General features: G+C 35.2%; 1 protein-coding gene across 9 annotated transcripts in view; it reads left to right on the top strand.

Annotated features, from left to right (window-relative positions):
* Positions 1 to 21,829, top strand: part of LOC123867764 (sorbin and SH3 domain-containing protein 1) — a 191,176-nt gene that overhangs the window by 57,207 nt on the left and 112,140 nt on the right. For 3 of the 9 annotated variants that reach the window (XM_045910005.1, XM_045910006.1, XM_045910007.1), the window contains exon 1: positions 16,799 to 21,062. In XM_045910005.1, the coding sequence (XP_045765961.1) occupies positions 17,270 to 21,062 (3,793 nt within the window). In that variant the 5' untranslated portion in view covers positions 16,799 to 17,269. Of the gene's footprint in view, positions 1 to 8,022; positions 8,110 to 16,644; positions 21,063 to 21,829 lie in introns of those variants that run through there. The other 6 variants (XM_045910002.1, XM_045910003.1, XM_045910009.1 and 3 more) reach the window with 5 other exon arrangements.

A 21,829-nucleotide genomic window follows, 5' to 3' on the forward strand; every position in this document is an offset into this window, starting at 1 on the left:
GGTACCGTATACTGTATACACCAACCAATCACAAACTTTTTTTTACCCGACTGTGGCAAAGCCAAAAGGAAGGGTTATGATTTTAGAAGACTATGTATGTATGCATGTATGTATGTATGTATGTTTGTTTCCAGATTCTGTGTGTTCCACCGTAGCGCCTGAACTACTGGGTCGATTTTAATAAATGAGGTGTCAATTGATTCGTTGTAAAGGTTGGGTAAAAAAGCATTCGAAATTTATTGGAAAATGTTTTCAAAAACATTCGAAATGATTAGAAAATGACATGTTAGTGTTTAAGCTATCGTGAGTGATTTCCATTATAGGTATAGATTATTACGGCTATAATCACGTATTTAGTCTTTGGGGTTGAATTTTCAAAAATCCTTTCTTAGCGGATGTCTACGTCATGACAGCCTATCTGCATGCCTTTCCGCCCGATCCGTCTAAGTTTGAGCTGTGTGTAGGTATGTGAGATCAGTCAGTCAGTCTGTCTTTGTCTTTTATATATTTAGATTATTTTGTTTGAATGGGTACAGAGTATAGACTAATTTTACTGATTGTTCCTCAATTAATTGATTATATGCAAGCTTTAAAATGCGGACAAATCCGACAAGTTACAAAAGAATGACTTCCCTGGTAATTGTGCTATTTATTTATATTGGGTCGATGAACCGTTATTCCCATTGCGAGATTTTAACTGTATTTTGTTTTTATTAACCTCCGACCCAAAAAGAGGGGTGTTATATGTTTGACGTGTATATTTGTGTTCTTAGCTATAATCCAAGAAAATCGGTTCAGCCGTTTGAAAGTTATCAGCTCTTTTCTAGTTACTGTAACCTTCACTTGTCGGGGGTGTTATAATTTTTTTATTTACACTTGTTTGGTATCCTTTTTGGGTCTAGGGATTTGATCTCGGGCACACACCTCCAACTTTTCGGAGATATGTGCGTTTTAAGCAATTAAGTATCGCTTGAAACATCTGCAATGCAGATGTTGCCGGCGATGGGTTAATGCTAATGATGATGGCCATTCCTCTTATCTGTTTTACGTGGCAGCGTACCGGAATCCATGCTGGTAGGGTTGTAAATAGACCAGACCTGAGAAAATTTAGAAATAACACACAGAAAGAAAAATGTAGGCAAAGGGAGAGAAATAGGATAATAGCAGTAGCATAATTTGACCACATATAGCACAGCAAGTTAATATAAAGGATTGTAATGAAATAAAATCGAATGCCAAAGGTGCGCCTAAGCATCGCGTTGATCTGACGGCCATAGTTCCGCCCTTTGACCGGTTCACTGCTTTCCTCGCTCCAATGATAACGCACAACATGTGTTCCAATTCCGACCGGGGATCTTGCACAACATTTAGCCATTCATGATTTTTTCCCGCGGAAAATTAGGGAGGTACTACCATCAAGTTGATGAAATACCAGAGTAAACAAGAGTGAGGGAACTCTTGTATCGACGATATGACAAATATAAGGTTATGCGTGACGTGAAATCAAAGAAAAATATGCGACTCATAAAGCGTCTTTAGGTAACATTTAACGCCTCGCCTGCCTGAGTAACGTCGAAGCCTCGACGTACAAGTTTCCTAACTATCGTGAAATGTGGAAATAGCCAACTGACGGACAGACTGACAGACGGACAGACAGACAACAAAGTGATCCTATAAGGATTCTGTTTTTCCTTTTGAGGTACGGAACCCTAAAAACTATTCCTGTGTAGTGTATAAATACCACCAAGTGTGTACGTGTATAAATACATAGACGCTTAGGGTACTCCTTGACACAAAATATTTTTTAAGGAAGCATATGAATTGTGAAGAAATTACGAGAAAATGTTTAACAATCGCTAAAATTAAAAACAACAATTACATACGTATGTAGGTACCTACTAGAGGTAGGTAAGCCCAATAATGTTTTATCACTAAATACTAACAACAAAGTAATATCAAGTTACTGCTATCATCAAATCTAATAAATTAATTCAATACGGATCCGAATGACAAAGCAATCAAAGTTGCATTCCCACGAGAATTGTATTGTTGTTATGCAATTTAGTTCATTGAATGCTTTGAGACAGATGTCTTGGCTTGCGAACTCGATAACAGATGTTTAACATGATATTAATTGATACTGTCTCAACTTACAATAAACTAAAGCAAAGAATAGATGTCCTAATGTGCGAGTGGATCTCTACTGGTTGACGATAGTGATGGAAAAACCGTCTCCTAAATTATTTAAAAAAATAATAAATACCAAGTACTTATAATACACATTTTTAATTTATTATATACGAATATATATACGTATAATATACAAATTAACGGCATTCTGAGCCAATGGTAAATTATTTTGACGATTCAAAAGCACTTAATAAAAGTTTATTGGAATAAAAATATATTCTATTGTACTCTATTGTAATGGATATGACCACAAATATTTTTAATATCATTCTTTTCTATTTTCCATTCAATCTAGCGTAAAAGTTAAGAAGTTATAGGCATGTGGGCATGACAATACATAAAGCAACGGCTAGAACTGGAATCTACTACAATTTTCTGATTTCAGACCATGTTATTTGTCACTTTGAACGCGGTGCTGAAGCCGAAATCAAGTTTTTCGGCCAAAGTTAAACCAGCGTATTTTTCACCAATAAGAAATCAACTTCCAATACAATTGCAATTAGTAAGCTTGACTTCGGTGATTAATTGCGAGCCTCACTTTACCCGACCCAGTTTTGATAACTTAATAAAACGAAGTTGTATGGAGACATGACACGGGGGAGATTGATGGTTCAACAGTATTTACCTATTCGGTCGCGCGCAGTTAAGCTGACACACCTTGCCTTCGGACAATATATTGTCTGCCAATCACTGGCATCACGCACGGAAGTGTGCATTACCGTAATTTTCGTTTGTTTTGTATTGTAACTGCTCTGAAATGGATATATTATTGAACTCAAATTTTTTTTATAAGCGTGTTTCCGAACTTTAAAAATGGTTTTCCCATTGTATAAGTTTCGTGCAGTGGTAGAGATTATTTTTCTAGCCTAATAGGTAGGTACCTACTAACATTGCAGTATCAAATAAAGTGTGAAAGCTTTTGATTGCAAGATTCCCGGGAATAGGTACGATGATCGATATGGCTTTAACTACCTACCAGACTGTACCTACAGGACGAAAAAATAACTTTCGTTTTTTCTACTCCAACTCTTGCTCCAACTATTTTAAATTGCTATTGACTTAATCTTGTATAACATTGATACATAGTACAAATTGACTCGAATACTTGTATTACAATTTCATCCTTCTCTAAAAAATATATAAGTATAAATTTTTTTGAATCCAAATGCTTAATTTAGTCCAATAATTTCTGAAAAGTCTTACATAATGGAGGTCTACGTTAGAGAAAACAACCTACATGCAAAAACTCTAGTTTTTAGACCTAGTGGTTCAAGATTTACCTTCGTATGTCAGTCAGTAGTTTAAACTTATACATACAAAGATTATTATGTATGGTATAAAATAGACTACCTATGTAATTAGAAAATGCATGCCAAACGTGTAACAAACAGATCCAACAACAACGCGGCGAATTGGGGCTTACATTCGCTTTTTGTCAACATTGATCGAGTTTAGGATGACATGAGCGGTGCTTAGCCCAGCGTGTCGCAATCAGCGGACAAAGCGGGTATTTTATTGTGATTTACATACAGAAAGTGGCATTGTGGTCTCGCCCTGTGACAGTGGCCCGGTGTGCGCGGAAACTGATGCGCGATTCCTAAAATTTGGATGGATATGTGACAAGTTACATGCGACAGTTTCGGATTTATGCGGTAAGCATTATGCACATAAATCTCTGTATATAACTCGCTGCATTATCATTATACAATATCTATAACTACATGTGAATAATATGAATAATTGATACCAAAAGGGTATCAATTCCAAAAATTAATCAGTTATACAAACATTGTTGTCAATATACCTAAATGATATAAAGATATTCGAATTTACATTTATATCTAAATAATATAAAACGGGAAACTGACTGATAGATAGATGTATCAAACGAACAGTTTTCAAACCTTTTCCCTGTTGTATAAACATTAAACACTAATAAGAAACAAGTTTTCTTCGAGTGAAGCTGAGGCTGGTCTGCAAGTAGGTCCTATTATAAACCTTTTGAGTAGGTAAATCTTAAACTAATTGACTACTTGACTAATACAAGGACTCATGATTATTGTATTGAATAATAAGATTTGAGTCGTAGAACCAATGTTGTTATGTAAGTAGGTAAGTAGTAGATACTACTTTTCTTCTTGAATTCAAAAAATTAAAAGGCTCTCAATTTGGATATCAATTTGTTTGTTTCTGATAAGAAGGTCGTCGTTTTTTTAACTAGTAAAAAATTTACTTTGTACTAAATTATACACAAATAGACATTATAGATATATATATGTATAACTCAAAATTTAAAAAACCCCCGTCACAAAAACCTCTATAATAAGAAAACTTGAAAAGAGCTGAACCGATTTTCTTCAATTATAGCTAAGTGCACTGTCGATCAAGCCACCTTTCAAACAAAAAAAAAAAAACAAAAATAAAATCGGTTCATTCGTTTAGGAGCTACGATGCCACAAACAGATACACACGTCAAACTTATAACACCCCTCTTTTTGGGTAGGGGGTTAAAAATCATGACAGAAAGATGTAAAGGCGGCCGGTCCTATTGATCGTTTTTTTCAATTTGATAACGATGTTTTTAATTGATTGAAATTTTGTTCTTATTTACATTTTATTCTTGTAGGCGTTTCCTTTAATCATTAATTAATCGGAATATTTCCAACTGAATGCGATCAATCCTGTTCAACTTTGGGTAATGAGCTTGTTAAGGTTTCAAATTTTCATCTCCATTGAGGTAGAGCTTCTTTCAAGATTGTGTACAATTTCTATTATGTTTAATTTTAATATCGGTGGCGAAAACATACTTACCTACTCAGTGGCATGTAGAATGTAGAGGAGTGTATTCAGAGCGTGCACCATCCAAACAAAGTTTGATTCTTTTTTCAAACTAATTAAAATATAGAGGACACGTTGTAGAAACCAATACTTGTATCTGTGTTTTGCCAGATTTCCGTAAAAATATATATTAATTATAAAATTATAGGTTACTAAATGGAGGAACTTGGAAAAGGGTAGCGCGAGACAGGCAAAGGTGGAAGTTGCTGGAAGAGGCCTATGTGTAAACAGGACACGCTGATAGTTGAAAATACTCAACAACCAGCTAAAGGCTATAAAAAAAAAATGGAGGAAATTGAGGAACTGAGTTATATGAGTTCCCTTTTATAATTTCACGGATGTTTATGAAGGGATTGTTACAAAAACCCTGAAGGAATTAGAAGGATGCATACAATTTCACTCGGAAAAAATACTTGCAGAATAGTCTACAATCGTAATAGAAAACTGTATTTTCTTCAAGACTGACTCGCAACCTAGTTTGTACAATACAAATAATAATAATAGAAGACTTATTCACGGGGATCAATTGCGCTCCAGGGGAAAATATTTATATTGGTCTTGTTTACTTGAACAAAAAGTTTACATTACGGAGTCCAGACAAAGACGTCGATAATACCGTTAACAGAAAATAAATGACTTGCTCAAGGGCTCTCCACCTTCACGGCGTTTAAATTATTGACTCGTAGCATCCTTTAGCTATGTTGTTTCTGATCACTTTCGATAGAGACTTCGATAAACAACATCTGACAACGACACCCTGTTAACAACATTTGTGCCCAATTTGAACTTATTTCACACTTATTAACCCCCGACCCAAAAAGAGGGGTGTTATAAGTTTGACGCGTGTATCTGTGTATCTGTGTATCTGTCTGTGGCATCGTAGCTCCTAAACTGATGAGCCGATTTTAATTTAGGGTTTTTTGATTGAAAGGTGGCTTGATCGAGAGTGTTCTTAGCTATAATCCAAGAAAATCGGTTCAAAGAAAGCTCTTTTCGTGTTACTGTAACCTTCACTTATCGGGGGTGTTATAAATTTTACATTTACACTAATTGTGATTAATGGTTTATTACATGGCTAATACGTCTAGAGAAATGTTATATTGTTATCGTAAAAATCTCTGTTTATCGCAGTCTTGAAACTCTGTTATGTCGTTCTAATCATGCTGTCAATATCTCATTATCTTGACCAATTCTTGCGACCTTTAGTGACATCGCTATAAGCAATTTTAGTGTTCTAATTCTGAACTAGGATACTACACCTACATTGAAGTGATTAGAAAATAAAAATCATTTGATTTTCATTGACAAAATTAAGATACTGCGCATGAAAGTGTGTCACTACCTGACCTGGATGCGACTACTTCCCACTAGCAAAGAGTTAATTTGATCTAAGAGCTGAAAGTGCACTTTGTTTCCAACTCTCGAAACACACAATCTAGTACCAACGCGGTTGTTATCCACAAACATTTCCTAAACGAAATTCAGTGAACTCAGCTAAATTTAGATTAATCAGAAACGTAATGATGGTCTAAATTACAACGCAGTTGTAGAACGAGTAGATACCTATATCGATGCGGTATCGATACAGCTGCATCGACAAAATATGTCGTTTGTTTCAATGATTTACTTATATTTTAGTAAATTGCGTTTCCTACGAATGCTTGAAACTGGGGTGAGTGTTTTCATATTTCGTTAGTTTGCGTTTTAGTACCATATTTAGATTTCCTTCCGCATACCAGATTTTGTATATTTATCATTTGTTGAGTACGGAATCGGACTCGGCGGCAGATGTTGTAATTGAATATCACGAGTTAACATGCTGCTAAACATAGTCTATACGTAAAAACATGTGTTCGAATAGATACAACGAACCTTTACCTTTTGTGGTACAAAATAATATGTTAAGTATTTTGTTTGAAAAATAAAGTTGATATCTAGGATCTTTGAATTTTGATTTGTTTATAGAAATCTCGCAAATATAACTTTTTCGAAATAGGGAAGGATCTCAATTCTATACGTAGATACTAGATAAGTATTTTACTTTCTTGGTGATATATTTACTGTAAAAAATTGGAATTGATCTTCCATTTCCTTAAAAGGCTGAATAGGTACGGATCCATAGTAAATGGCTCGTGATCATGCAATAGATTAGTACCTACCTAAATAGTGGGGTTTCAAAGCTACATAGTTAAAACTACATAGTATATATCACATTCGTTACATGTGTCTATATGTATACCTAGCTAGTCGGACTCGTAGGTACACGAAGGGTTTAGTAGGTATACCATCGTCCAAGAAATAACACTTTTTTCTAATTCTCATGGCAGCAATTTTGAAATTTTTATTATATGATATTATAACAGCAATAGAAATACACATTATATGAAACTTTCAACCCTAGAGGGTTGAACCCTAGGTAGACCTAGGGTTATAAGATACAGCCCGCTGATATACAGATGGACGGATGGACTGTAGAAGCTTAGAAATAGGGTCCCGTTGGCACCCCTCGGATATGGAATCCTAAAAAACTGATTTTCGTCCTGCTTTGAACATTTTGTAAAGGGTCGGCTTTCGAAAAAGAAAAATCAACTCAATGTATCTTACATTCTAGATGAATACACCTTATTAATCGACTTCAAATAACTTAAAATTTAAAAAAAAAACCCCGACACAAAAACCTCTATAAGAAAACTAGAAAAGAGCTAATAACATTCAAACGGCTGAACCGATTTTCTTCGATTATAGCTAAGAACACTCTCGATCAAGTCAACTTTCAAACAAAAAACTAAATTAAAATCGGTTCATTCGTTTAGGAGCTACGATGCCACAGACAGATACACAGATACACAGACACATATATATACATACACGCGTAAAACATGTAACACCCCTCTTTTTGGGTCGGGGGTTAAAAAGGAGGAAAAATGAGCTTTAGATCCTCATCCCTAACGCAAGATACCTAGCTTTAATAACAGTTCTTTGTTCTTCATACAGGCGAAGCGCAATCAGTCGACGTAGTCACCTCGAGACCTCCAGCAAAGTCACCGAGCTCTTCACACATCACAACACAGGCAAACAAACGTAAGTGGATTATTTGCTATTTACTTAGTTATTAACTTATTAGGTAACATCGAACATGTAGAATATGCGTGTCATTGTATAGGTATTTTCGTAGTTATTTAATTCTTTCTTAATCTATAAATATGAAAGGAGAAACTGACTGACTGACAAATTATTGACAAATCAAAGTACAGCTTAAACCGCTCATGGTTCTCTCTAGAACCCATAAACTGTGGCCATACCTACTAAGAAAGGATTACCAGTAATAGCAAAAATATAAGTAGGTAGGTAGGTATATTTTTAAAGATGTTAACGTCATACAAGTTAAAATGGTGAAAATAATTTTATTTAAAATGCTATTTTCACCCGACACTTTTTCTTTTAATGCAACTGTCCATAGAAATAGAAAACGAAACGTTCAGTTTCAAACTATTTCCCTGCAGTGCTAAAATTTTAAAACGCCTAATTAAAAAATAGAGCAACGAGTAGAATGCGCAACTTTGAAAATTAAGCTTTTTTATTTTCCACTGCTTTTTGTTTGAAATGGCGTGCTTCTAAAAGCTTTAGAAGGTGTTCTTTTTATCTACAAAAATTTCATGGGTATCTACATTATTTTTCTTATAAGTTTTCACATCTGTGTAGGAAAACACCGTTAAGAGGGGTCGCTCCGTCTCTCGCTCCATACAAACGTAGTTCCAATTTCATTTGAATACTAAGCAACCAAAATCCATGAAATTTTGCATATTCTAGAAACTAATATCTATGCCTGTGGTTTTCCAGATTTCTGTTAAAATATTCGGTTTCAAAGTTACGCAGTCTTAAAGATTCACATACAAACCTTTGAGCCCCTGTAATTTTAAAACTACATATTTAGAAAAATCTAAAACACCACAGACACAGATATTAGTTTCTAGAATATGTCTGCAAAATTTCATGGACTTTGGTTGCTAAACATTTAAATGAAATTGGAACTACGATTGTATGGAGTAAGTGACGGAGAGAGCCCTGTTAAAAGTTAAAACATAAACAACACGATACCTGCATAATATTCCGTATGAATTATTTTCAGTCAGTGTTTTCAAATAAAATAAAGTTGTTCCCGCAATCCAAAATATCTATACGATTTATTAGAGGTCCGCACATGATGTAAATCCAATGCCTATTCAATAAAGTCCCACTCAAAAAAAGTTTATTTAATTAATAAAAGGTCTGTGACAGACAGACAGTTGAACATACTCCGTAACGTAAATAGGAATCTAGCTTTATTTTGGTCGGCGGTGAAGTTCCTATTGTGGCTAATTTAAGCTTTTCTGTACCTAAATAGTCCTCTCTGATGTCAAAGGACAAAGGAAGCCTCATCTAGTAGTAGCAATCAAATCAATTGTATCATTAATTAATTAGTAGGTATTATAGGCTGATGGTGATGATATTATGAATATTATAATGAAATTGTTCGTAAATCTCCATGATATTGCATTAAGGTGGTAGCTCACTTAGGTATACGATACAATCTATACTAATATTATAAAGAGGAAACCTTTGTATTTTTGTATTTTTGTATGTTTGTATTGAATAGGCTCAAAAACTACTGGACCGATTTCAAAATTTCTTTTACCATTACTTAGAGGGATTCTTCCGAATCCGTATAGGCTATATTTTATCCCGGAAAATAGATAGGATTTTTCGTGGTAGTGTCCACCCGTGCGAAGCCGGGGCGGGTCGCTAGTGTAAAATAATAATCAACTAAGGGCCTAAAGTCGTACACTATAATACATTTTCCCGAGACAACACAATTGTAAACAACGCATAGCAAGCGAGCAATCTAGCCACTCGATGGTTGGATTTCGCTTACCACGCGCTTCAAGCGAGCGTGCGGGCCACCCGAGCAAGTTGTCTTCTTCTTCTTCTTCTCTGGGCTGGTTTCCGCACTTAAACGTTTCCGTATGTTGTGTGTGCCGAGCAAGTTGTAGGGTGCACAGTAGGGAGACGACGCTGTACTGCTAGCTGTCATGCGATGACAGCGAGCTTTCTGGTAGCAGTCACTTCGATTTGAGGCGGAGCCGTGTTTGTGTTGTGTGGGAACGGTGTCGTGTAAATGAGCCACGAACTTTATACTACTAACCGTGATAGCCAAGTGGTTAAGACATCGGCCTCCTAGGCGAGGCTCTCCGGGGTTTGATCCCGGGCACCCACCTCTAAATTTACGGAGTTATGTTCGATTTAAGGAATTAAATATCACTTGCATTAACGGTGAAGGAAAACATCGTGAGCAAACCTGCACGCCTGAGAGTTCTCTGTAATCTTCTCAAAGAAGTATATGAAGTTTGCTAAGCCTTCTCACTCTGAGAGAAACCCGTGCTCAGTAGTGAGCCGGCGAGGCGATGGGTTGATGATGGCGATGATGATGATACTAGTAATCAAATCCGATCTCATAGTTGCCTGCAGCAATAATATGATGAATAGGCACTACTGCGGTTTAGCTCTTGATTAGCAAGTGAAATCCGCTTATTGGCAAAGCCATGCGTTATTATCGGTCCCACGTCCAGACTCCAGATAGGACGCTGTATACATAATCTAATAGCAATTTTCGGAGACTATTATAAACTTTAATACACTGTGACAATACTGGTTTAACTCACTAATCAAAGGCAAATCGTAGTTATATCTGCTTAGTGGTTCATGATCCCGGTGTCGCCAGACGCTACTTACCTATTGTCTGATAAGTAAAATGTGTCGGACAGTTAGTTTTTGATTTATCATGCAAAATGACGAGTACAGAACCCTCGGTGCGCGAGTGTGACTCACACTTGGCCGGTTTTTTTAACCATCATCACAAGCTTATAGTATTATGACACGTCTATGGTGATATAAAATGATTTCCAGATTTCTGGGAATTAAGGAAAGGCTAACAGTACAAATAAAACTACAATCTACAAACCTATACTTAGTATAAATTACCTTATGACCCTTTGAACGATTGCCAGAAAAGCGCCGCCAGTTATCGGGCCGGCCTTTTGGCACAATGGTCCGGATCTATACGGCGATTATGTCATGCATCGCAATTCCCAACGTCCGTCTGTCTGTGCTACAGTCAACAAATATACTGCTCTAGTTTGTATCGTGAAAACAAAGACCAGCAAATCCCCGCGAATTCTCTTGTTGATTCAAGTTTATTTGGAATATCAAATCAGGTTTTAATTAGGGTGAGTAATGGTGCCGACTGCCCTAGATTCATTCTTCAAGACCAGTGCCATAAAAATATTTTATAGTACCTAAACTAGAAGCAAGTTAAAGCAGTCAGTTATTCAATCAAGAATTTATGTACGAGTTATAGTAGTCAGTTATTCAATCAAGGATTTATGTACGAGTATGTTCATGAAATTTTAGCAATTGATTGAGATCAATCGTACTTGTATTAGTCCCATCTGTACACGGCGACGAAAATACGGCGTTTTGTAAACGAGAGATTTCCTTTGATCTTTATTACTCTGGGAAGGATTTAATCTTGTAGTTTTAGTGATTTAGTATTTTTCAAACCCGCATTGTATAGCTTACAAAGCTCAGGTCAATGCCCCTCATACAACGCGGCATTGACTTCGAGTGGCATATTTACGAAACGTTCGTTAACCTCTACCGTCAGTCAATTGTTTTATTTGCAATATAATATTGTAAACTTTTAAAAAATACAGGAATTTTTAATTTTATTTTTTCGTGATTTTTTTGTGGTATCTTATCATCAGTCTATCTTATCTTATCATATCTTATAATCATCAGTGCTATCAACTGTCTCCATTTTTGCTAGCAAGATTTGAGTGACCCTATAATGGTCACCTATGGAATGGACCCTAAAAATATATAACGTCAAACGTTATATATTTTTTAAAGTATATTTGCTGTGTTAATCATGTCTAATATTCTCCTTTACCCCTGCAACTAAGCGTGAACTTTTGCAAGGAGTAGATACGATAATAGTGCAACGGGTGGGGTTTGAACTTTGAATTCCTTAACCGTTGAGCTATTGAGGCTATTATTGTAGAAAGATAACATTTGATTGTGGTAATATCCCATCTATTCAGTGATATTTTTGGAAGGTCACCGCTGCATGTCTGATTTACACCGCCCGTTGTTCCAAAACGCATTACCTACGCCGATACGCTCCAATTATAAATGTTGCTCATTGTTATCAATGGCAGTGCGTCATTGCAATCCCTAGCCTAGATAAAAGCTAATAGCAATAATAGTTCTCACAGTAGTTTTGTATCGGGATGACTTTAGTCCATGATCATCCTTGAGATCTGTTCGTATTTAGATTTCGAATCGTGATTTGTAGTAAAACCAATAATAACTACTTACTTAATACTTATCCCCTTAACAGAATTTAAGGTAGGTAACTACCTACTGCTTATGTTATAAATCGCTAACAAGTGTAAATTAAAAATTTATAACACCCCCGACAAGTAAAGATTACAGTAACTAGAAAAGAGCTGATAACTTTCAAACGGCTGAACCGATTTTCTTGGATTATAGCTAAGAACACTCTAGATCAAGCCACTTTTCAAACAAAAAAACTAAATTAAAATCGGTTCATTAGTTTAGGAGCTACAATGCCACAGACAGATACACAGAATATACACACGTCAAACTTATAACACCCCTTTTTTGGGTCGGTGGTTAAAAAGTGAGTTACAATGTTTCTGCTTGCAGGTGTCGATATGTCCCCACCTCGATTGCCATGTCGACCTGTCGCGTAGGTACTTATACCTACGTAGATATATAGATACAAATGGAACGAATAACTAAGCTTTGCTGGTATTAAATTAACGTTGTATAACAAACGATTATTTAAAAAAATCTAACGAACTTTTGTTTTCTAACCAACATCAAAAAAGAGGTTTTGAAATCAATGTTCATTTTTGCGTTTATAATAATTTTTCCGCACCTAAACAATAAACTTACACAGCAACATGATCATGATCAACCCAACGCGAACCCAATATTGTTACCGATATTAACCTTAGTCTTAGACCTTAGTCTGCCACGATGCCAAGTGCGGATTAGTAGACTTCACACAAAAAGATCTTCTTCTAGAGAAAATATCTGAAAAATGTGACAAAAATATACAGTACTTCAAGCAAATAATTATATTATTATCTTGATATCTTCATTTAGTTCATAAAAAATGAGGCTAAGTAAACTTGGATAATAAACTTCATTAATCTGACACTGATATTTTCTTGTTGACTGTACTAAACCCAGATAGCATCTTTCAATGTGTATCGAATGAGAACAGTTCCCATTTTAAATATACGCTTTAGAAAGACTTGACCCATATTAAAATGTTTCAGCGATTGTACCTGGTCTTTAAATATACATTGGATATTAAAAATGATTAGAGTTCGTTACAAAAATGCAAATCGGACTTTGAAGATAATATCTTGAAACCCGTTGACCCATTTCTATTTTAATACTACATTCTTGTAACTATAAAACATCACATTTTTAAAGAAATCTGGAAAACCACAGACACAGTCTTATAATTTTTAGAATGTGTCTATTTTTAACCCCCGACCCAAAAAGAGGGGTGTTATAAGTTTGACGTGTGTATCTGTGTATCTGTCTGTGGCATCGTAGTTCCTAAACTAATGAACCGATTTTAATTTAGTTTTTTTTTTGTTTGAAAGGTAGCTTGATCGAGAGTGTTCTTAGCTATAATCAAAGAAAATCGATTCAGCCGTTTGAAAGTTATCAGCTCTTTTCTAGTTACTGTAAACCTTCACTTGTCGGGGGTGTTACAAATTTTTAATTTACACTTGTCATTGAGTGTCGCAATGTCGCCTACCTACCGGTTTTCTATCGGATATATTTTTTAGTGAGCATGTGCTCAGGAACTTTACAATTTGTTCCTCCTTCACCGTTTTACCGCAGAACTCGTTTGTATCCTTATAATTATTATGGTCGTCATCCAATCTACCTACTGGCACGAAACATCGATGTGCACGAAATATTTTTCTCAACGTTTCTGATACGAACTGCTAATGTTTGGAACGCCTAGCGCTTCCGGCGTCCGTATTTCCTGCCACGTATAACTTAGGGTACCTTCAAGGCAAAAGTGAATAGGCATCTTCTAGGCAAGTGCGCTCCAACTTAGACCTGTAGAGAAGGGAAACTTCCCTTTCTGGATTGCTCATCCATACTAATATTATAAATGCGAAAGTCTGTCTGTCTGTCTGTTACCTTTTCACGGCCCAACAGTGTAACCGCTTCTGGTGAAATTTGGTACTGGGTTAGCTCATATCCTGTGGACGGACATAGGCTACTTTTTATCCCGGAAAATTAAAGAGTTACCGCGGGATTCCTAAAGACCCATCCACTTAACCTATATTTGTATGTTTGGTAGCGGAGTAGCTTGCGTCCCTGTAATCGAAATAGGCAACTTTTCATCCCGGAAAATCAAACAGTTCCCACAGGATCTATAAAAATCTAAATCCACGCGGACGAAGTCGCGGCATCCTCTAGTAATTAATATAAAAAAAAGGAACTAGGTATGTCTCTATTTTCCAAAGATATAAGATATAGATAGAAATAATTCAATGCCTTTTTTCTTACCAGTCACGTAACATGGTCGATTAGCCTTAGCCCACTGGAAGCGTTCAATCAATCTAGATGACCTGCAAGTCTAGAAACGTAGGGGCTCGTTAGTCTAATATTAGCCCACGCTAGTAACTACATGTACCTAATATCCAACATCCTTTATTTCCATATTGGCCTGTTTGGAGAAATGTTTGTTATGGAAACAACACTACAATAGATTTATTCAACTCTACGACATTTTGCCGGATATCCTTTTCTGAATACATTTTACCTACTTATTTAAATAAAACCTATCGGACATCACACACGACCTCAAGACTAGAGTCAAAAGCTACGTCATCATCATCATCATCATCAACAACCGATAGACATCGGTGTAGGTATATAGACGTCCAAAGCTGGACATACAGGTCTTGTTGGGACTTCCACCTGGTCTTGCGCCGCCTTAATTGCAAATAATTATGATCCCTGGCTCTCTTCAGTTTTGCCTGGAATTCTTTATATCCATATGTCAATGATTGACAATAACTCAAAGCGAACTTTTTTAAGAGGGGTCTCTCCGTCACTCGCTTCATATAAACGTAGTTCCAATTTCATTTGAATATTAAGCAACCAAAATCCATGAAATTTTGCTGACATATTCTAGAAACTAATATCTATGCCTGGGGTTTTCCAGATTTCCGTTAAAATATTCGGTTTCAAAGTTACACGGTCTTAAAAATTTACATACACGTCTTTGAGCCCCTGTAATTTTAAAACTACATATTTTTAGAAAAATCTAAAACGCCACAGACACAGATATTAGTTTCTTATTAGTCTGCAAAATTTCATCGACTTTGGTTGCTTAATATTCAAATGAAATTGGAACTACGATTGTATGGACTATGGAGTAAGTGACGGAGTGAGCCCTGCTAAGTACAAATCTAATTATACATTAAAGTCGCTTGTGCAAAATGTTAGCAAGCGACTAATATATAATTATCATAATAATTAATAAATAATCGGTTAAAAATACTATACTTACCTACCTACTTCTTTTATATTTTCTACAGCAGCCAAAATTATCGAATCAATAATTGCTATCATTGCTACTATCACACAAGGTCATCGAATGATAACAGAAATGACACTTATAGTTACTTACTCATTTGCGTAATTACTAAGTGATTAGGTATGCATACATTTTTTTAATCTGATATTTTAAGGGGCTTTTATAGGTGACCTATATGCCAGCTCCATCATTGCTCGAAATTAAAATCAAATCTGAAATTACAATAATATCTAAAACTATAACAACTTGAGATTATCACTAACGAATTGTCAATACACTTTAATTGCCGAAATGATATAGATTTATATGAATAGATCTAAATACCAGTTCATTTTAAATTTACTTAATACATAGTGTTTCTCGCAAAATATACCATATGCTACATGCCAATATGGTACCTATAATAGTTGGTGATAGTAAAAAAGAATATCCGGCTGAGTTTGTTGCGGGCTCTTCTCAGACCTGGGCGCGTTTGGAACCCTCGTAGCTTTAGTTTTAAGTTAACATAATCAACACTACATCATTGTACTTATTGCAAATTAATTGACAATCAGAAAGAATGAAAAAATACCCAATTTGAATGAATGATTTAACTTTATGTAAAATTGATGCAAGACGTTGCAAGGGCGTTGACAAATGAATATTATGTACCTAAATCACAATAATATTATGATATGACGTACATAATATTATGTAGTACCTACCTAGCTATTTAAGTACGTACTGCACTCTGGCCTTGATAATTAGATTCAGGGCATCATTACGAAAAACAACACCAGCTTATAAAAATTATTGCGGCATACGGATTTGTAATTTTATACGTTTTACCTACTTAGCTAGGTACCTACTTTGGCTTTTGACTCAAAAGCCAAGATTCGAACATTGACATAGAAAAAAATTACTTAGCACACTCCCTTAATTAACAATGTAACCAAATTAAAATTTCGTTTGCGTATAAGTAGTTCATGCCAAATGTGACTTATAGGCCATTGTTTGCTGAAGTTCCTCTCCGTTATTCATCCCTAAAATGGCGAAGTGATATGTGGGCAATACTAATTAGCAATGACCAATTTAAATCGCGACTGGTGATAATGCAGACGTGTGGTGTTTAGTTTGGAACAGCCGCTGCCGGACTCCCCTCGTGGCGCCCGTCGCGCTACACTCGCACACACGTCTCCGCGTAAAAATAAAGTCAGCGCGCGTCTGCGTACTTCAACCCATTTATAAATTATTAGTAAACCACGGCGCGGGCGCACGACTGCCGTGACCGGGTGCGCTCGCGAAAAAGAAAATCGGTTGGATTCCAAACGCTTTATTCCAAGCATTACGAGAATAACGAGCCCTTGCGCTGCCGATGTAGTCAAACGATTCGAATCCCTAGTGAATGTTCACGTGTGACGTAATATAAACTTTAACTCCTACGTATTAGATACCGGTATCACGCGGCGTTTGAGTTCGTGACAGATTAAAACATTGACGTGTTTATTTGTTGATGATAGCAGTGTATTAGTGATATCAGTGTTTAGTTTTTTTTTAAATATGCCGGAACGACCGAAAAGACGTAAGAACAAAAATAAACGTAAAAATAATAAAAATACCAATACCGATGTCAACAAAAACAATGTTGAAGGAAGTGGGACACATAATGAATCTTGTTCAAGCTTAACAGAAAATATTAAAGAAACTGCGACACATATTGAAGATGAAGAGGAGAAACTTGAAATAACAGCACCCGAAATAAGCAACACCTCCGATAAAATCGTAAAATCTGATATAGCTAAGGTAGCTGAACACACTGTGGATAAAAATGAAGTTATAAAATCTTCTACATCCCAAATTCATGCTGATTCTGATAAAATTAGTTCCCAATTAGAATTAGATAAGGAATTCATGGAAGAAATAGCCAAATCTGAACATTGTCCTGTTTTACATGAAAATATTAAAACTAATACTGAAAATCAAGCTGGAAAGGAATCAAAATCATCAGAAGAGTATTCTTGTTCCAAAAAACCTTTAAATAATGTGAATACCATAAATGAGCAACCTGAAAATGTATCGCAAACATACATAGTTGAACCACCAGAGCAAGTTGATACTAGTAGAACCAAAAGCAAATTAGATAATACGAAAAAAAGTAAAAGTTGTGATAATGATGATTGTCCTACTATAGTTGAAATTACTGATGAGTCTAACATACAAAGTGATGAGCACAGTTTGTGTGTTATAAATAACACAAATGTTTTAATTTCCGGGGATGAATCAGATATTGAATGGGAAAAAGTGCATCACTTTAATTTACCACAAACTCAACTTATCCAAGGAATATTGTCAAGTGATACAATACCCCTGAATATAGTTCACTGTGATGAAATCAAGTCACTTAGCCCTCAAGAAGAACAATCTTTACGTAATTATTTACACACTTTAAATTTGTCGACTAGTCCTCCAACTTCAAATGTGGACGATATTAAAACAGAAATAGAGCAAATAATAAATCGTGAAATTAAGTATAGATTGCGAAATAAGGGATTAAGTGAAGAAACAACATTTATCCGAGCTGGTCCGTCCAGATCATTAGCGGTTATTGACGAAGAAGGAAGTGGGGATTCTTCAAAAACATCTAGACGTCATTCATATTTAAGCGATAAAAAAAGTGACAACGAAGAACTAGAAGATGAAGTCTTTGAATGTAAACCGACACGTCCGCTCAGGTGTGAAAACATCAATTCAAATGGAAAGAACTCTAATAAACGTTTAATACCCCAGCCATGTATCCGTGTCGATGCAAAACTTAAGGAACCTGAAATTTCAGAAGCACGAGGCGATTGGTCTGTAAAAACAGTTGAAAAAATGACTGGAGCGGAATTAGTATATTTGACAGATTCTTCTAGTAGTACTAGTTCAATATATGATCTTAATGATGATGCTGACAAAGGTGAAGAGACAGATGTATCTGTACGTATGATAACACCAACAATTGAGGTTACAGACACCGAATCTTTACTCTCCAACACCTTCTTAACAAAAAATGATGATAAAAATATTAGTGAATCTTGTATTAACGATCACAAAGATGTCACTAAATCTACAATATTAACAGAAACTGTAACTGAAAACCTAAATGATGTCCAAAATAACTCAAATGTTCAACATGATACTCACGAAATTGTCATTATGAGTACCGACGATATAAAAACAAATTTATTTGTAAAGGATATAAATGAATCAAAATCTGCCACGGATTCAGAAAAAATATGCGAAATCGAGACGCCTAACCTTAAAAATAATTCTGGAATATCATCATTAAGCTCTTTCAACCCTCCAAAAGACACAGATATATATGACCTTGAAATCAAAGTTTTAAAATGTGAACTTAATAATGCAATCAATAATTTAATTAAAGAAGTTATTTCTGATTCTGAAAGTTGTAAAGAAACTTCAGGTGATACAATTACCCGTCAAGATTCTTCTAGTAGCATAGATTCATCTCAATGCACCGTTAAATATAACCCAAATAATTCATCTCTTAATGATGTGTCTAATATTCTACAAGAAGATACATACGATAATGCAAATAAAGGAAATCTTCAAATTAATGCTGGGTCTAGTCATGTTAAAGATGTACTCCAATGTGTAACTGCAAAGCCACCTCTCATAAGTAAGAAAATAGAAGATGGATTTTGTAAGCAACCTTCTAAATTGAGAGATATTTGCGTTAAGAAAATAACTTCTTTTCCATTTGGTGACAAAATTTTAGAAGAACTGGCTCATGTATCACTCCGCTTACAAAACATGAGTGCTCTAGTTTCAGAGCGTAATCAAGCAGTAAAAACACAATCTATAAATAAAGATGCTCAGATAAACGCAGAACAATGCGAATTAAGGAAGTTGCCAGAATATAAAAACTTGCATCATAATGAATATAGTAATATTCCCCCTCCGATTTTACCTCGAAAATCATCTCTAAAAATAGCTCAAGATGAACCAATTAAATTTGTACCTCCAAAAGCAGAAGCCAAGTATGAATGCTTATCACCATCGCAGAAGATGCTAATGGAAAAGACAAATACTACCTTTGGAAGAGATTTTAAAAGTCAACCTAACGTAAATATTAATGAAACTAGCAATGGAATCGAAAAAAAATCAGACCGCCCCATTATTCCATCATCCATCGCACCCATGAAATCAGAAACTGGAAGTCGACTATTAGCTTTATTGAGAGATACTTCTATTTCAAATAATTCAAATACCCATACATTAGAAGATAGGAACTTGAATCAAATACCAAAGATGAAAACTAACTCAGAAACGTTTTCGAAAAGACTTTTAGACGAAATAGATTCGGCAAATCAATATAAAGAAATGACAAGCACTAAAAACAGCTTCTCTACAAAATCATCGAATAGTTTTAAACTCATACCATCTCAAAAGCCTAAAAAATTATCAACTTATTCCTATGAAAGTGATGAAGCTTCAGATTTCCGAGAAAACTCATTTCGCACAATGCGCAGTAATAAAAAATACTTTCATTACTCAACTGGTAATCTGAACAAAGAAATAGAAGACGATATATCTTCAATACAAAATATGCACAGATATTGTACAAATTTAAGAGATCAAAGTTACGAGCCCAGTCCGAGAAGACCTTCTTTACCCAAAGACTTATGTGACCAACAGATGGAATATATTTGTCAAAAGGAAAAAGAAGTTGATGCAGAACTACGCCGTTTAGAGCAAGAACAAAATAAATCTAGAAATAGAGGTCCCAGAGCCCCGATGGTGCCCGAACAAAAGAGTAATTATAATCAAATATTTCACCAGAAATCCAAAAGTTCTATCAACAATGACTTTACGTCACCGTCTCAAACACATAAAAATACTGGGAATAGTAAGCTTTCTTCTCTCTTCAGTAGAAGCCAGGAAGAATTGCTTCGAGAAAAAATGTATTCAGAATATATGAGTCAAATGGCGGAGAGGGAACAAAGAAAACAGCAGAGAGTTATTAAAGTTACCCAAACACCTGTCAATAATAGTTTGATATCAAAAAGTATGCCCTTACTGGACAATTTTGATTCAAAAGTGAATAATCGTATAGAGCAAGAATTTATATCAAAGGCTAGAGAAAGGTGGTGTAAGCTAGGTATTAGGGATCCAGAGACTGAAGACAAAAAGGATGTTGGTAGTGATTTGTACAGGGAACCAAAAGTTATTGAACATAAAATAAAAGTGATTGAAGCTGGTGAGGAGAAAGATGTACAAAAGTTGCCTAGTCATATGCAGGACTTTGTAAAGTTTACAGTGAAAGAAAAAGAGCAAGACACAGGTAGCACTGGTGAGTCGAACGCTGAAAAAGCATCCACGCATGTTGTGGTATTTTGTGCTGTGATCATTTTAGTTTTAACAGTTGGAAAGTTTTTATTGCAACTCTTACGAAACAAGTGAAACTAATATATTTATAGTAAAGCTTTAATAGTACTTTAATAGTTATGTGTGTGTAGTAGTTATCATGTGAACTGCATGAATGGAGTGAACGATTTTTTATTATAGATATTTTCTACAAACAGATGTGCCGTATAAATAGTATACAGGTAAGTTTATTAAAACCTTGAATATTTGCAAGTTTTTGCTAATAGTCCTAAGATCTTTAAGCATTTTTGTTACAAAAAAAAATATATACTTACACTTATTTAAAGTTATGAATAAACTGGAATAAACTACGTTATATTTGTTTCTTGTATATAATATAATAAAGGGTCAGTGGAGACGAGCACATTTACGTTTAGTATTCATTATTTTGATCATACATCATATCATAGTATCTGCTTACGTTACTTATTTGCAAAGAACGCATTAGTTAATTTAATGGTAGATGGAATCCTCCACTATGTACCAATACAATATTAGATACGTAATCAAACATGGCCGAGAAAACGTGATTGTTTGTCACATCTAACTCATATAAGTAAGTATAGATATATACAATTAAAGTTAGTGACGGCTGTCCGTTTGCAACTAGTTTGCAAGGGTAAGGTCGCGAGATAATAATTCATTTTAAGTATGTTATCTTAATATTTATTATCATTTATCATCGAAAACAGG

This window comes from Maniola jurtina, chromosome 8, assembly GCF_905333055.1.
Source record: "Maniola jurtina chromosome 8, ilManJurt1.1, whole genome shotgun sequence".
Classification (NCBI taxonomy): Eukaryota; Metazoa; Arthropoda; class Insecta; order Lepidoptera; family Nymphalidae; genus Maniola; species Maniola jurtina.